Consider the following 17913-nt stretch of genomic DNA (forward strand, 5'->3'; position numbering starts at 1 on the left):
ATGGAAGGGCAGCGGGCACTCGCGGCCGCCAAGGCCGGGGATGTGGCCACCTTGGAGCAGTTACTGGAGGTTGGCGTCCTGGGCCCGGGCATTACTGATGCCCTAGGGGCTGGCCTGGTACACCATGCCACCCGGGCCGGCCACCTGGACTGCGTCAGGTTCCTGGTGCAGCGCGCCAAGCTGCCTAGCAACCAGCGGGCCCACAACGGGGCCACACCAGTGCACGATGCCGCGGCTACAGGCAACCTGGCTGAGCTGTGCTGGCTCGTCCGCGACGGGGGCTGTGGTCTGCAGGTGAGCACGGACAGAGACAGCCAGCAGTGGTCCCCAGGACCCAGAGGCCCTGGGCCTGGTTTCTGTCAGAATTGGTGGGTCTGTCTCTGCCCCACATCCCTCCCCAGCTTCCAAACACCACCAAGCCCTTGAAAGCCAAGGCCACCTCCTAAATCCTGCTCCTCACCTACTCCTGTGTCAGGCACAGAGAGCACACGTGCCCTTGTCCCCTCCCCTCCTCCCAGGAGCACTGGGCATAGCCAGTAGGGGTCCTACAGCATTCAGGACCCCGTTTCCCAGAGGGTCTAGAAATGGCTTAGGGGAGAGGTAATAGGGACCCGGGCCAGGAGGTGGGGGCCTGGCTGTGGAGGGCAGTGGGGTGTGGCCAACGGGGTGTGAACAAGGGTCTCAGGTCACATGGGAATCCCGTACAGGGCGTTTCTCCCAGGCCCCCACCTTCAGCTGCCAGCCGGCCCAATCCCCTCCGTGCAGGGGCCTCAGTGATGCCCCAGAATGCTGGCCTGAGATCAGAGTTCGGAGAGGTAGGGGCTGCTGGGATGGGGAGGGGTCCTCCTGTCACCTGATCCTCAGCACAAGTGCAACGGCCTGGGCACCCTGTGCTGTTCGGCTCTCCTGATGATCCCGAGTGCAGCAGCAGGGAGCTGTGCCCACATCTGGGCTCACTTCTGATTACGGGGCCCTCAGAGGATGCCCAGGCTTCAAGTGACACCAGGGCTGGAATGCTCCCTGGCCCTGTGGCTGGCAGAAGGGCACTTGTGGACATAGGACAGAGGCCCAGAGGCAGGTATCCCTGCACACTGCTGGGCAAGCAGAAGCCTCTTTGACCATGAGCACAGTGGACAGGGCCTACTGGCCTGGCTGAGCAGGGAGGGGCCATCCCTCCACATGGGAATGAGGCCAGGATGTAGACCCCCAAGACCTGGACACGGGTTCTGGTCCTGCCTCTTACCCTGAGCAGGTGGCCTCACTCAATCCCCAAGGAGGGAGTTGATGGGAGGGAGGAAGGGAATGGAAGCCCCCACACAGGGGTATGGGCAGTGTAGGGTCTTCAGTAGGCCCAGCCTTAGGCAGCTGCCTCTGGCCATGCAGTGCCGCCCAGCAGAGGTGGGTCAGCACCTGCCGCCAGCTCACTGACCTGCCTTTGTCCCCATAGGACCAAGATGCCTCAGGTGTCTCCCCACTGCACCTAGCCGCCCGCTTCGGACACCCACTGCTGGTGGAGTGGCTGCTCCAGGAAGGCCACTCGGCCACACTAGAAACACGGGAGGGGGCCTTGCCACTGCACCATGCTGCTGTCAGTGGGGACCTAACCTGTCTGAAGCTCCTGGTGGCTGCCCACAGCAGGTAAGGAGCCTGGAGCCCCACCTGGGTTGAGCTGGCCTCAGGGGAGGCTGCTCAGGTATGGCCTTTGGGGTGGGCCCTGGGGGCAGGCACTGTGGGGCAAGCCTGGAGCCACAGTGAGGCAGGCTGTCCCACTCCCTCAGGTTTGTTTGGAGATAAGCGTTCTTATTCCCTGGGGTTCCCACCTTGGATAGCTTGGCAAAGGCCTTAGGGATCACTTCTGTGGCTCTTCCCCAGAGCATCTGCACAGCCCAGGCCTGCTGGCCACAGAGACTCACAGACACACACAGCTTTTTTTTTTGGCCAGGGCTGGGTTTGAACCCACCACCTCCAGTATATGGGGCTGGCGCCCTACTCCTTTGAGCCACAGGAGCCACCCAACCCACACAGCTTTTAAAGAAGTCCCCACGAGTGAAACCCAGTAGACTTCACACACACGCTTACATGCCTGTGGCCTGCATTCCCACCTGGGCACTGATGCAGGAGCCAAGAGGTGGCTTCCACCTGGTCTCATGCTCACTGATGGCCTCACTGCCCACTCGCAGCCCCTGTACTGGACAGCTGCCTGTACTAACCCAGGTTTTTGTTGAGGAGCCCTGGCAGATTCTTGTGGGAGTAAAACTTCCCCACAAGAAGGCACCAAGGTACATGCTCAGCTCTTTGAAGTGCATTCCATGAGGCAGTGGACACTTGGGCACTTGGGCTCTGCAGGTCCAGGGGCCGAGCCTCTGTGTAACCAGAGCAGGTGCATTGTGGGTCCAAGGCCAGGGGCAAAGGGGAGAGGGAGGGACAGGTAGAGACCTTGTGAGGCACGGGGGGTTCATCCCAGGCACAGGCTGTGGGTGAATCATTCAGCTCTCAGCCTGTTTCCCTTCTGCCAGCTGAGGCCTGTGTCTGGACTCTGCATGACCAAGTGGTCAAAGTGCTCCTCTGGGTGGGTCCCGAGTTGCTGGGGTTCTCCCATCAGAAGTGGGGCATGAGTTGTGGGGGCACTGCTCAGAGTGCTATGGCTAAACAACCTCCCCCATCTGGCGAGGGTCTGGGACAGGCTAGAACTTGGTCAGCAGCCTCAGAGGACAGTCATGCTCAGCTGAGACAGCCAAGGAGTGGAGGGTCACTCAGGCCCTGCTCTCCATGCAGCCCCAGTATAGCACAGCTCATCACAGGCCACCGCGACCACCAGGCCGGATGCTCAGAGCAGCGGCACTAGCTGCAGAGGAAACATGGGCGTGCGGGGGGTCAGCTTTCTGTCTCCACTGGGACAACTGAGGATGTGAAACCCAAGGTTGTGACCTTCTTGGGTCTAAAAAGATTGATATGTATAACCTGGACCTAGGAGTCCCAAGGAGAGGAAAGAAGGCCTATAGGCACAGTCACCTGGGGGGCCCCAGCCAGGGTGAAGGCCCCAAAGTAGCTGTTGGAAGGCACCTGGGGATGAGTTCACAATGTGCAGGGTGTGGGCAGTGGTGACGCTGTGTCACCTGGGAATTGGGGTCATCCTTGGGCAGGGGCTAGCCCTCCCTGCAGCTGCTCGTTGGGCAGTGGGACACACCTGGGGTGACAACCTGAGGGCAGAGTGGGATGCAGGAAATCCCAGCATGCTGCTCTGACTCATCCTTGATGGGGACTGGAATTTGGGTTCCAGCCCCGGGTGCTCATAGCTCCTGTCCTAATCATAACAGTGCTTTTTTAAGAGCAGGGCCCTGAAACTGGGCAAGGTTCAGGGACCTGCCTAGCTGCAAGCCTCACTGTGCTAGGCAATCCTGTGCTAGGCAATCCTGAAACACGCCATGCCCTGTGCCCCAGCTCGATGGACAGCAGGCGGAGTGGATTCCCTTTAACAGTGCACAACCTGTGCAACAAGGAAGGTGGGCACAGATAGTCCGGCCAGGTGCCCAGACTGTTCCTGCCTCTCCATCAAGGTCTTTCTCTGGAGTAGCCCAGACACCCATGACTCCCTGGCCAATTGCCCTCTGAACCCTTCTTCCCTGCAGAGATGTGAACCGGCGGACACGCAGTGGTGCCTCCCCCCTCTACCTGGCCTGCCAAGAGGGCCACCTGCACCTGGCGCAGTTCCTAGTGAAGGACTGTGGCGCCGACGTGCACCTGCGTGCCCTCGATGGCATGAGCGCCCTACATGCCGCTGCCGCTCGCGGCCACTACTCACTTGTTGTCTGGCTGGTAAGGGGGACCAGGGGTGGGGAGGCGAACATCCAAGAAGCCTGGACCCTGGAATGATCAATGCCCGGAGCCTGGGTGGGGGCTCTTCTGGAAGCTGGGGACACATGGGGCTGCTAGGGTGTCAGAAGGGCCAGCCTGTGGCCCACAACCCCCGAATGTCCATGAGGCTGGGCCCCACAGCCTTGACACTGGCTCTGCGCCTCTGCTCTGTGGGCCCCTCCCCCAAGGAGTCCCAGTGGGTTTCCTGGGCTCTCAGGATCGGTGCTGCGGTGGCTGCTCTGTCGCTGGTGCCCACAACAGCAGCGGCCTGGGCCACTCGGCTGCTTGCTCAGGTCATGCTGCCTCAGACCCTTGGACCTATACCCATCCCTCATCCTTTTGGACCATGAAGGGACCATTTAGGCTTCTTTTGGGAAGGCAGCCCGGGGACCCCAGGGCACAGAGTGGCCAAGGTTGGGGAGATGGCCCCTTAAAGCCTGGACTGGGGGCTTCCTACCTCCACAACAGAAAACCAGACCAGGTGGGCTATCCAGGAGCGCTGAGGGTCTGTCACAGAGATCTGATGAAGTTTAAGAGGAGGGAGGCCTTCCCTGGGAAGGTGATGTTGGGGGCAGAGGTGAAGATGGACAAGGGGTAAGACCCAAAACAAGTTCCCAGAGGACGATACAGCTGTTCAGAGGGCCTGCAGGTGGGTAGGAAAGGCAGGCAGATCCTCTGGGAGGACCTGAACTCTTCTGAGGGTACTAGGGAGCCACAGAAGGCCTTGAGCCAGGAGCAGCAGTGTCAGAAGTCACTGTGGCTGCCCCACATTCTGTGCTAGCCCTGGGGCAGGTGTGGTCCTTTCCATGTACTATACCCTGAGCCTGGCATGCAGGTCCTCGAGTGAACGTGGGGCCTTCCTTGCCCTCCTGTGTGCACTGGTACCCCCTACCCAGCCCCATCCTGCTCCCCTACTTTATCCCCTCCGTGGCACCCACCCTGCCACGCTGTATGTCCACCTCCTCCGCCTGGTGGGGCTCCATCTCCACCCCGGGTTTAGGTTCCGGAGGGCAGGACTTTGTCCATCCGCTACATCCCCGGCCTGGCCATGTTCAGGATGCAGGAGATTCCTACTGGATGGATTGACAAGCAAAGGGAGAAGCAGGAAGCCCTGGCCCTCGGGATGGCATCCCCGGAGGACGCCGGCATTTGCCTCCCGCCTCCCTCTATGGCCTTGGCTAGAGGAAGCTTTCCGGACTGGGTCCTCCCCCCTAAGGCGGTGCTGCCCACACGACTCCTGCAGTTCTGACTCCTTCACCCCAGGCTTTGGCCCCTGGGCACCCACCTCCCAGCCTAGGCCCCTGGGTGAGCTGGTGGGCTACAGGGGGAGAAACAGCAGCTCAGGGCAGGGGCATCCCTGGGGACAGCAAGCAGGTGTCCACTGAACCCCTTGGGCTGAGTAGCCTGTTCTGGGGAAGAAACTGCCAAGCCACTGAGTCCCGGGCCAGAAAGTCCATTCCAGACATGGAACACTCGGCAGCCTCCAGACGGGCACACTCACTCATGGATGGGCACCCTGTCCCATCGCTATGCCCAGCTCACTGTCCTGCCTCTGACAAACATCTGAGTGCTGATCCTTTGGGGACACTTTGGCTACAGAAGGCGAGTGGACTGAACAGCTGGGGCTGTGTATGGTGACCCACGCCTGTAATCTCAGCACTCTGGAAGGCAGAGGCAGGAGCATCGCTTAAGCTCAAAAGTTCAGGACCAGCCTGAACAAGAGCAAGACCCTGTCTCTACTAAAAATAGAAAAACTAGCCAGGTGTTGTGGTGGGCACCTTGTAGTCCCAGCTACTTAGAGGCTGAGGCAGGACGATGGATTGAGTCCAAGAGTTTGAGGTTGCTGTGAGCTATGATGATGCCATGGCACTACCCTCATGGTGACAGAGTGAGACTCTGTCTCAAACAAACAAACAAACAAGAAAAGAAAGTGATAGGGTTGCTCTCATCTCTGCTGTTCCCATGGTCTTTCTCTCAGGGGGAAAGTTGGCCACATTCAAGGCGGGAGGAGGGAAAGAAGGGAGACACCCCCCGCCACCCGGCATCTCAGGGGCCACATGGCCATCCCACAACTTGGGTTCCAGCGAGCCAGCCGAGGGGCCCTGGAGGTGCTGTGGTCTAGCACCGCAGGGCCCTGCAGCTGCGGCCGGGCAGCACGCAGTGCAGCCCCCACTGCCCTATGGGACCCCCGGCCTGGGCACTCTCTGCACTGGTGCCCAGGGGACGCCAGCAGTTCCCAGCGTCCTTTCCTTCTCTCCCTACTTCCTTCATTGGCAAATATTTGTTTATTGTCCCCCAGGTGACAGGTGTGGCATTTTTTCATTTGCTGTGATGTTGATTTAAGACTTGGGACTGTGGCATCTCCAGATAAAACCACAGTGCTCTCTCCGTCCCCACCCAGACCCTGAAGCCCCATTGCCCGGGCTACAGGGGACACATGTGATGAGCTGGCTCTGTCCCAGACTTCCAGAGATGGGTTGCTGCCCTCCAAGAGGAACAGCTGAGGTTGCCCCCCTTCTGCTCTGAGCCCCTCCCAAAGACCCTCCTCCCAGGGCTGCCCCCCTGAGCCCAGCCTCAGCTGGAGAATCCGTCTCCCCCCAGGTCACGTTCACCGACATCAGCCTGACCATGAGGGACAACGAGGGGGCCACAGCCCTCCACTTTGCGGCCCGAGGGGGCCACACGCCCATCCTAGACCGGCTCCTGCTGATGGGGGCCCCGATCCTGAGAGATTCCTGGGGTGGGACCCCCCTGCATGACGCAGCAGAGAACGGGCAGATGGAGGTAAGGTGGTGGTGGAGGAGTGGCCAGATATCACCCCAGGCACTTCATGCCGGTGTCCCTGACCCTCACCACAGCCCTGACCAGGCTTAGACTCCCTCCCTGACCTTCACCACAGCCCTTGGGACGGGCTTAGACTCCCTCCCTGACCCTGACCGCAGTCATGAGGACGGGCTTAGACTCCCTCCCTGACCCTCTCCACAGCCCTGGGGACGGGCTTAGACTCCCTCCTTGACCCTCACCACGGCCCTGAGGACAGGCTTAGACTCCCTTTCACAGGAGAGTAAATGGAGGCTCAGAGGAGGCTGATTGGCAGGACCCACGCTCCATGCTCATCCTGTGATCAGAGCCAGGGTATGATATCAGCCCCTTTGCTATTCTTTTTCTTTTCTTTCCTTGAGACAGTCTTACTCTGTCACCAGGCTAGAGTGCCACAGCCTCAGCCTAGCTCACAGCAACCTCAAACTCCTGGGTCCAAGTGATCATACTGCCTCAGCCTCCCGAGTGCTGGGACCACAGGTGACTGCCACCATGCCCAGAAAATTGTTTTCTATTTTCAGTAGAGATGGAGTCTTGCTATTGCTCAGGTTGGTCTCAAACTCCTGAGCTCAAGTGATCCTCACACCTTGTTTCCCAGAGTTCTGGGATTATAATCGTGGGCCACAGCACCTGGCCCCCTTTGCTAGTCTTCAAATGAATCTTGGAGGCTCGTGTGGCCTAGCCCTCAAGGAAACAGCATCCAGAAACCTGGCATGGGCAGGGGGATGTTAGACGCTTGACACCTGTCAGCTTCGTGCCTGACCTTGGAACATGGACTCGGCTATTTGCTTCTGACCTCTGCACTAGGGCCTACCTGACATTAACTCCTGCTAAGGGCAAGTCCACATTCAGAGCAGTGCACACATCTGTTCCTCCCAGCTCCAGCCCACTCTGGCAGCGTTGAGTCCCTTCACCTCCATGGGGTCTCCAGGGTTCCCATGTTCCAAAGTCCAGGGGTTTAGGAAGCTACAGTCTAGAGCCAAGAGAAGTGTGTCCTGGCCCAGCCACAGCTGGTCTATAGAAGGGGATGTCAGTGACCTATTCTCAGTAGTGTTATTAATAGAATCACACACAGGGCAGCGACCTCAGAAGGCACTTGTTTGGTGCAGAGTTTCACCTTTTGAAGAATGCAAGGAAAGCCCCATGCCAGCTCCCTCAGCCTGCCAAGACTGTCTTTCTCTGCCTGCACACCTCTCGGGTCCTCAGGACCCTGCTGCCCCTATCCACTCAGCCCTGTGCAGCTCATACCCCATCTCGGTGCCCCCTCTTTGTCCCCTGCCTCAGCAGATATGGGAAGGTTAGGGCTGGGGGCTGAACCACAGGCCCTCAAGAAGAGAAAGTCTACAAACACCCCCGCAGTAATCCTCCTGGCCCCGCTGCGTTAAGAAAGAGGGGGTGCCAGGGTCAGTGCAGGGGTACGGGGGAAGAGGCAGAACCTGCATGGTGGGGCTCATGGCCAAGGTCTGGGTGGGGGCAGAGAGGTGTGTCTCTGACAGGTATGGTGGCAGGAAGAGGCCAGGGCTTAGGACTGGTGGCCCAGGCAAGTCCCCCGGGAGACCTGGGATCCCTCTCACGGGGCAAAGCAGCCCTGGGATTTCAGACTTTTTTTAAACGGTAAGATCTTTTCTCAGATGAAATATTCTATAGAAGCCTAAGACATTTAACAGATAAGCCAAAAGTCCTCTCACCCTTCCTCAGTGTAAAATAATCCTTATTATGGAATTGAAAACACATGAAAGTGTCATCATCGGCTTGTAGCTGAGCTGGGTTTGTCTTTATTGAGGCCACCCCTCCCACCCCAAGGTATTATTTAAGAGCAAATAAGAGAAATTTGATCTGTAAATACCTGAGCAGACATTTTGAACACTTTTTTTTTTTAAATCACAACCTCAAATCACTATCACACCCAAAAAGTAATTCATAATAATTCCTTAACATCAGCTACTATCCAGCCTCACATCTAATACTCATTTCCCCAGTGGCATTATAATCAGGATCTAAACAAAGTCCACAGGTTGCTGCTCCTTCTGTTAGGGGCCTGCGGTCCAACCCCAGCCTATTCTGTGTTTACAGCCACTCCCCATCTGGTGTCACCACCTGAGCACCCCTCTCCCCCGTCACAGCAGCCCTGGCATTGGGTTCTTACAGGAGCTCAAACCCTCTGTAAAGGGTTGTGCCTCCTTATGAGAATCCAATGTCTGGTGACCTGGGGTGGAGACCTGGGATGCCCTAGAAGTTTCTGCAAACGTCTCCCAGTCCATGAAAAAGTTGTCTTCCATGAAACAGGTCCCTGGTACCAGAAAGGTTAGGGACTATGGTCTTAATCTGTTAACAGTCGCAGAAATGCACTTAATAATAGGATAATGCTTCAGCTCCTCCTGCAACACATTTTAAAATAAATTCTTATTTTAGAACAGTTTAGAATGGTTTTAGATTTGTAGAAAAATTGGAGAACAGGATAGAGGGTTCCCAAACACCCGCACCCATTCTCCCCTAATTCTTAATGACTTACGATGATATAGCACATTTTTCACAGTTAACAAACCAAAGGCGACACAGCGTTACTAACTGAAGTCCGTCCTTCATTCAGATTTCCTTAGTTTTGCCAAACATCCTTTTTCTGTTCCAGAAGACCACTTCACTTTTGGTTACCAAGTCTCTCCTTTGTATGATAGTTTATTTCCCATTTTAAAAAGCAAAACTTCAGAATAATGAATTGGGGCTCTGGAGTCGCTAAGGGGAGCAATGGCTATCTTTAACCTAGTTTGTGTTTCAGTTTTATCACATTCATTATTCTCTGAATGGTGTGAATTACACTGATGACTCTTTTAAAATTTTCTTTTAAATTGTGATAAACACGTAACATGAAATATGCCATCCTAACTATTTCTGCATGCTCAGTTCAGTAGCATTAAGTATATTCATATAGCTGAGCTCCAGACCTCTTTCATCTTGCATAACGGGATCCCCATATCCACACACCTACTGACCAACAGCCCCCTGTTCCCTGCTCCCCCAGCCCCGGCAACTAGAGCACTACTTTCTGTTTGTGTTGAGTCTGACTGCTTTAAAAAAGAAAGTCTTTTTTCCCTCTTTTCCATTATACAAACTGCTTCAGTGCCAGCAGCCCATAGGTACAGAGTCCAGGCCAGGGCCAGGGCCAGAGTTTGACTACGTTAGGGACCTCTCCTAAGTGGAATCCCTGTCTTGGCTGCTTTGTTTCTGACCTGCTTCACTCAGCATGGTGTTCTCAAGGGTTTCCTGTGTTGCAGCACGTGTCAGAGTTTAAACGGTGGACTGTTGTCCGAGTCTGCACCACATTTTCTTTCTCTATCCATTCATCTGTTAATGGGTATTTGGGTACCTTTACATTTCCACTACAGCAAATAGTGCTGCTGTGAACATGGGGTGCAGACATCTCTGCAAGATCCTCCTTGTGGGTCTGTTCTAGCTGTACACACCCAGAAGCAAAATGCCTGGATCTATACCAATTATTCTTTGGATGTTAAACCAACCTTGCATTCCTGGAATAAATTTAACATGATATACAGGGTAGCCATAAAGTTCGTGTGCAATTTTAAACTGCATACAAATTTTATGGACACTATATTATTTCTTTTATATACAGCTGAATCTAATTTGCTAACACTGTGGCCTCTCTCTATATATATTTTTTGCACTTTTTGGCTGGGGCCGGGTTTGAACCCACCAACTCCAGTATATGGGGCCGGCGCCCTACTCCTTGAGCCACAGGTGCCGCCCTCTTTTTTTGTGTGTGTGTGAGAGAGAGCGAGTCTTACTTTGTCACCCTGGGTAGAGTGCTATGGCATCCTAGCAACCTCAAACACTTGGGCTCAAGCTATCCTCTTGCCTCAGCCTCCCGAGTAGCTGGAAGTACAGGTGCCCACCACAGAGTTCAGCTATTTTTAAAAATGGCATCTCACTCTTGTTCAGGCTGGTCTCAAACTCCTGAGCTTAAGCAATCCACTTGCCTTGGCCTCCCAGAGTGCTGGGATTACAGGCATGAGCCTCCATGCCTGGCCTATATTCTTGAGTAAAATTGACCTGCTACATACCTTTCTTTTTCTGTCTTTGCTGAATTTTGGTATCAAGGTATGCTATGAATTTGGGAGTATGTCTTCTTTTTCTATTTGGGGGGACATTTTGTTACATTAGACTTATTTAAATGTTTGATAGAGTTCACTAGTGAAGCCCCCTGAATATGGCAATCTCTTTGAGGAAAGGTTTTTATATATTAATTCAGTTTATTTAATTATAGAACCACTAGGGTTTTCTACTTGTATGAATTGTTTTTTTGACATATCGGTTGGTTGGAGACCTAGGAGGCACGTTTATGTGGCTTCCACATCTTCTTGTGGATTTTTAAAAATAATTCCACTATTTCCCCTGTACCATATTGGTCTGTGCTATTTGTTAGTGGTTACTATAAAATTACAGCTTGAATCTTCAACTTGTCCAAACCTAAAGTCAATCAGCTCTTTCACTCTCTTCTCAGACAATACAAGATTCTTCCAACAGTCTAAACAGGAAGAATAGTAGGCCATTTGGGGGGATAATATATATTTTTTAGGTAAAATTCACATACATAAAACTACCCATTTTAAAATGTTCAATTCAGCCTATAATCCCAGCACTCTGGGAGGTCGAGGCAGGTTGATTGCTGAGCTCAGGAGTTTGAGACCAGACTGAGCAAGAGCGAGACCCCATCTCTAAAAATAGCTGGAGGTTGTGCTGGGCACCTATAGTCTGAGCTACCCAGGAGGCTGAGGCAAGAAGATTGTTTGAGCCCAAGAGTTTGAGGTTGCTGTGAGCTATGACACCATGCACTCTACCCCAGGGTGACAAAGTGAGACTCGGTCTAAATAAACAAACAAACAAACAAAAAACAAAACAGTGTGCAATTCAATGGCATTAATACATTAATATATCATGCAGCCTCCACCCCATCTAGATCCAAAATATTTTTGTTGCCCAAAAAGGAAACCCTATAACCACTGAGCAGGCCCATTCTCAGCTCCCCACACCCCACTGATCTGCTTTCTGTCTCTCTGCACTTATCTGTTCCAATGTTTCCTGTGAACGAACTCCTACAATAGGTGATCTTTTGTGTCTGGCTTTCCTGTAGCATGATGTCGTCCTGGTTCATCAAAATTGTAGCATTCATCAGAACTTCATTCTTTTCAAGGCTGAAGGGCGTCCATGTGCGGACAGACCACATTCTGTCCATTCATTCCCTGATGAAATTTGGGCGCTTCTAAATGTGACCAGGGCCGCTTTAACATTTGTGTGCAAGTCTTAAAAATATTTGTGTTCCATTTTTAGAGTATATTCTTAGGAGTGGATTTGCTGGGTCACGTGGGCACCGTTTCCACAGTGGCCATGCCATTTTACATTCCCACCAGCAATGTGCAAGAGTTCAGATTGTCTACATTCTGCTGACACTTTTTATTTTCTGTTTATTACTTTTATAGCCATTCTAGTGGGGTAAAGGAATACCTCATGGTGGTTCTGATTTGCTGTAATGTAGTTTTAATCACGTCATTTATTTAGGGGACCAGTATAAAGTATTTGCTCAAGATCCCTCACACCCTAGGGGCAACTGGGAACATCTCTGAAGCCAGGCAAGGAACTGGCTTCCCCTTCCTATCTTGAAATCCATAGTTTCAGAGTAATTCGTGTTAGTCAACATACACAGGGTAGTGGACATCAGTGGCCACATTTGGAAGCATATCTCTTAGGAATGCAGACTCATGGGATCAGAATTTGCACTTGTACAAGATCCCCAGGGGATTGTCCTGTATGGTCAACTGTGGGTGTGGATAGAATCAGCCGAGCTAATCTAGAAAGAGTTTGCAGAGATGGGATGTGGGCAGAAGCAGCATTCGCAGCTTGTTTGCAGAGAAGTGATCAGAGGTGCTGGCAGAGGCCAGAGAGCAGTGCCAGGGCTCGGAGTGACCAGGGTTCAGGGCTGGAAGGCCTAGAGGGCTGGAACTGGAAGCCATTGTGGGGTCATGAGAAGGACAGGTCATTTCTGCTTCTCTTTGGAAAAGGGCGTTCAGTGGAACTGGAAGCTGTCCAGGCCGTAAGTCCAGGGTTTCAGGGATAAGGTGGGAAGGGAAACAGTATGAATAAGCTTCCCTTGATGGTCAGATCCCAGGCATAGCCCACTGGCAGTTCTTTACCTTACTAACCTGCTAATTCAAGAAGGGATTTTTGCTAAGTGCTGCAGGAGTCTGTGACAAAATGCTCTAAGCCTACAGTCACCTTCATTAACTCTGTGCCCACAAAAGGCATCCGTGTACTGTGAGCAGACCCCCTGGTTTATTATTTTGTTTTTTTTTTTTAGAGACAGAGCCTCACTTTGTCGCCCTCAGTAGAGTGCTGTAGCGTCACTGCTCACGGCAACCTCCAGCTCTTGGGCTTAGGCGATTCTCTTGCCTCCGCCGCTAGAGTAACCGGGACTAAAGGCGCCCGCCACAACACCTGGCTATTTTTTGTTGCAGTTTGGCCAGGGCCGGGTTCAAACCCACCACCCTCGGCATATGGGGCCAGCGCCACAGGAACCACCCAGGCCCCCTGGTTTTCAGGGCTCCGCAGGTCTGATTATCCTGTCCTCACTCGGTAATTCATTCATACAGTGGACTTTTACCGAGCACTGGTTTTGGGTGTCACCGGGAGGGTGCAAGGCCCAGAGGGGTGTTTGGACCAGATCAGTGGTTCTCAGCAGGGACAATACCCTTTGTGGTGAGTTTTGGAAATCTGGGGGCTGTTTTGATTGTTATGAAGGGTCTCACACCTACACAGCTTCCTGACAGCTCAGACGTGCATCCTGTTAGGAAACCTGAGCTCAGAACCTGCCCAAAACAGAGAGCATCTGAGTGTAGAACCAAAGTTCAAATTCACATACACACACACCAATATATATATTTTTTTTTTTGCGGTTTTTGGCCAGGGTGGGTTTGAGCCCACCACCTCCGGCATATGGGGCCGGCGCCCTACTCCTTTGAGCCACAGGCGCTGCCCACACCAATATTTCTTTATGGCTTTGATGTCCATATGACCTTTCTAAGGATGGTCCTCCTGTACTTACTGAGGGAAGACAGGATTTTCTTTTATTCAGCATTTTACAGAGAATTGTTCACTCTTGTAGAAAATGACACTGCTGAGGAAGTATGCACCTGATGTCTGAGCCATCCACAGTCTGATGTTTTTAACTGTTGAATTCGCAGTGATTCTACATAAAGTGTGTTGAAGGGCTTGTTATCATCACTTTTTCAACCTGACAGAGATTTGCGTTTAGCTGGCTAATTAATAAGGAAACCATTTATTCAAAGTGACAGTGTGTGTCCCTCAGAGGAAAGGGATGCTGAGGTGTATTAACAGACAGACAAATAGGTGTGAACTGGTCACTAGTCACAGAGCAAGAATTGGAGGCCCCCACTGACACCGTGCTGTGGGCAGGAGTCGTGGGGCACAGTCATAGGGGACAGCTTACAGAGTCATTAAGTCATTAACTCAGAGGCAGGGACTGAGAGACAGGGCTGACACTGCCTGGGAGCTGAGTAGGACACTTGGGGACCAACTTTCTGTTCTGCCTGCTTCGGCGCTGGCTCAGCTGCCGCTGACTCGGCCGTCTGATGTGGTGGTGCAGGATGATGTCACACCTCAACACTTCAGAGTGAACACACAGTTTTAAAATTATACATTATTTTCCTTTTGTTTCTCCTTTATCTTAGAGGAGTTTTAAATTATTTAAAAATTGTGTGTACAGGGCGGCGCCTGTGGCTCAGTGAGTAGGGTGCTGGCCCCATATGCCGAGGGTGGCGTGTTCAAACCCAGCCCCGGCCAAACTGCAACAAAAAAATAGCCGGGCATTGTGGCGGGCGCCTGTAGTCCCAGCTGCTCGGGAGGCTGAGGCAAGAGAATCGCGTAAGCCCAAGAGTTAGAGGTTGCTGTGAGCCGTGTGACGCCACGGCACTCTACCCAAGGGCGGTACAGTGAGACTCTGTCTCTACAAAAAAAAAAAAAAAAAAAAAAATTTGTGTGTACAAGTAGACCATAGTATCTGTGGAGCTCATTTGTAGTACGGAGTGAAGTGTTTGGAAGCCTTTGTCACAAAGTGAGGGCCCTTGGTGTGGTGGAGCTGAGGCCCCCTGGACAGAGTCCTTGTCTGGTGCCCTCCCCGGCTGTCCTGCTTCCCCTTTGTCTGGAGTGGTGATGGGAAGCAGGGGCTCCTAGAGCCATCGGTGTGACCCTGGGCTGCCCCACTTCCCAGCTTTATGACCTTGGGGAGGTTTCTTACACTTCACGCCTCGTCTCATCTGTAAAGTGGTGTAATAGTGAGCTCACGGTGCCTGTGAGGGTGGCAGCCGTCTACTGGGTGTCCCTCTGGTGTTCATTTCCTCTCCTCTGATGAGCTCTGTCCAGGTGTGAGCGAGGTGGCCCTGCCCCCCAGACCCCTGGACTCAGCCATACACTACAGCACACAGGACAGAACTGGGAGGTGAGGTCAGACGTGTCATGGCTCTACAGCTTTTAAAAACCCGTATGGCATTATCATTGTTATTCAGTCAACGAATAAATAACTTATCCTTTAAACTTACCCCCAAATTTGCCAGTTTCCTCCCCTCCATTCCTCCTTGCTTCTTGAGCCTCTTGCAGGGAATCACTTTCCTTCGGCTGGAGGTAAATAAATCTTCAGACTTCCTCTCAGAGTAGGTTTCCTGCTGGCAGATGTTTTGTTTGCTGTCTCCAAGTGTCTTTAGCTCATCTTCGGCGCTGGAGTGTCTTTGCTGGATATAGAGGTATAGATTGGTAACTTCCAGTCACTCTCCTTTGGTGTTTTGAAAATGTCCTCCATTGGTTTCTGGTGTCTGTTGTTACTCCCAAGAAGTGAGCTGTTGGGGGCTGCACTTCTGGGGATCTCTCTCTTGCTTTTGCTTTGGTCTCCACGCTCTCACTGCGACATGACCAGTGGTGGATTGCTCTTTATTTATCCTACTGGGGATTGGTTAGGCTTCTGGAGTTTGTGCTTGGGGCTTTCTCATCTGTATCTGATCTCTTTGGATCTTGCCTCTGTACCCACTCTGCGTGTCCTCTCTCTCAGGGATTATTGTGACGTGTATGTTGCACCTTCCTGCGTCTACCGTGTTTCCTATTCTCATTTTTATCTCTCTGCACTGTATTCTGGATTGCTTCTTTGAATCAATTTTCTGCGTACTAAGTCTTCAGCTTCAGTTCTTAACTTTGTGTTTTTTCTGCTCCAGACCTAATTAGTCACTTTTCAATCTACTGTGACACTTTTTATAGTTTGTTATTCATGCCCAGATTGTCAAGTTGGTTTTTACTTATTTGAAAGTAGCAAACGTCATCGTTTTATCATCCGTTAGTTCTTGGGGCTTTGAGGATCTGTTTCTGTATGGGCTGAATCTTCTGCTTCTCACTTATGGTATTGTACTTCCTTGCATTTGTGATGTTTATTGAACTTTATAACTGATTCTCTTCATCCACATCCCAGGCTGGAGGTTCCCTGGATCACCTCTAGACAGGAGCCGGAAGGCTGGCCTGCCTCTGGCTTCTGTTTTCTCTGAAGGTGGAACCTTTAGCCTGCAGTGGAAAGTGATAAACCAAAGTCTCCACCTTTTCCTGGTCTCCCTGGTCCCCTGAGGCTGCTGAAAGACTAGCTGGGTTTTACATCTGTTCTTTCCCTACCAAGGATTCTTGGAGCGAGGGCAGTTCTGAGTGCTGGGCTCACCCGCCACCCCTTCCCCATTTCCTTTTCTCCTGCATTTGGCCACGTCAGTCCTCACTCTGTGGTGGTTTTAGGGAGGTGGTTCTTATAGTTAGTCCATGTGTGGACCCACCTGCTTACTTGTTTTCCTGCTGGTGTGTGGCTACTGCACACATTTTTTCAGACTCAGACTTTGTCACTGCCCACACTCTGCTCACAAATCCCAGCAGCGATGGGGTCTGTGCCTTCCTCCTCCCCTTGGCTGCTGTGCCCTGTCTCCCTAGCACCTTCTGGGGCCACCATTCTCCCCTCCTCCATAGCTTCTGCCTCTCCCCATGCTCCTGCAAACCCTGGGGTGCACTTCACCCAACCCAGCCTCCTATTCCCTGGGATGGCCTCACCTGGGACACCACACGTCTCCATCCCAGGAGACTTTTGCTCACTCAGCCCCTGGTGGCTTCTCAGGGCCTGGCTCCAGTGACCCCCCTGCCTTCCTCCAGCCTTAGCTCTGTGAACATCTCACCAGTGGTTCCTGCTTCCTCGGCCACACCAAGAACCTCTGGGACATTATTTTGTTCCCGCCTCCCCACGGCCGTCTGGGCCAGGGTGGGTACACGCTGGCAAATCCTGGCCCACTGCCTGGCTCCACACCTAAAAATAGTTCTCATCCTCTTAAGTGGCTAGGGGAAATGCCAAAGGAATACTATCTCATGACATATAAAACTTATATGAAGTTAAAATATCAATGACCCAAAGTAAAACGTACAGGCGCGCAGCCATGATGGCATTTACCTGTCCTCTGGGGCTGCCTCTGCACCACAGCCAGGGTTGTGTGGTTGTGTCAGAGGTGGCAGGAGTGCAGGGCCTGGAACATTTACCCTATGGAGGGCAGCACCTGCCTGAGGAACACACCTGGCCAGCAGGGACAGGCACCCGACTTACGTTTGCTCAGCAATACATCCAAGGCCTGAGGTTCTGGCCTTGGTCCTGTAGACCTACATAAACGCCCTTCTGCCTACCCTCTGGTGGCACCCTGGCCGGTCCTCGTCCCATGGGTTTCAGGTGCCAGCAGCACTCAGGGCAGGAGGAGGTGGGAGAGAAGCCCACCTGAGAAGGACCACTCATGTGCCCCCAGGACAGGGCCTTCACCCCTGAAATCATGGTGATCCTGCCTGCTGGCTAGATAGTGGGGTGCCATGAGCAGGGCTAGGGAGACTGGTGTGTCTGTCATAGGTCAGTGCTCTTGTCCTGGCTTTGCAGGGAGGTTCAACTGTTGGCCCCAGTCCACTGGTCAGAAAGTCATAGAGCCAGGTTGAGGTAGAGTTCCCCTGGCCCCCAGTGCTGGGCTCTGGCCATGGTGACACCTCTCAGCCTGTCTTCCGTCCATCACCCTCTTTGGGAGGGTGGAGGCTAATCAGATCTTTTTTTTTTTTAGACAGAGTCTCATTATGTCACCCTCAGTAGAGTGCCGTGGTGTCACAGCTCAC

At 52.8% G+C, this 17913-nt stretch overlaps 1 protein-coding gene across 1 annotated transcript in view; it reads left to right on the forward strand.

Moving 5' to 3' along the window:
* Positions 1 to 17913, forward strand: part of ESPNL (espin like) — a 31206-nt gene continuing 13293 nt past the window's right edge. Inside the window, exons 1-4 of the mRNA XM_053597919.1 lie at positions 1 to 294; positions 1448 to 1638; positions 3630 to 3816; positions 6457 to 6639. Coding sequence (XP_053453894.1) covers positions 1 to 294; positions 1448 to 1638; positions 3630 to 3816; positions 6457 to 6639 — 855 coding nt within the window. The remainder of the gene's footprint in view (positions 295 to 1447; positions 1639 to 3629; positions 3817 to 6456; positions 6640 to 17913) is intronic.

The sequence above is a fragment of the Nycticebus coucang genome, chromosome 7 (assembly GCF_027406575.1).
Source record: "Nycticebus coucang isolate mNycCou1 chromosome 7, mNycCou1.pri, whole genome shotgun sequence".
Taxonomy (NCBI): Eukaryota; Metazoa; Chordata; class Mammalia; order Primates; family Lorisidae; genus Nycticebus; species Nycticebus coucang.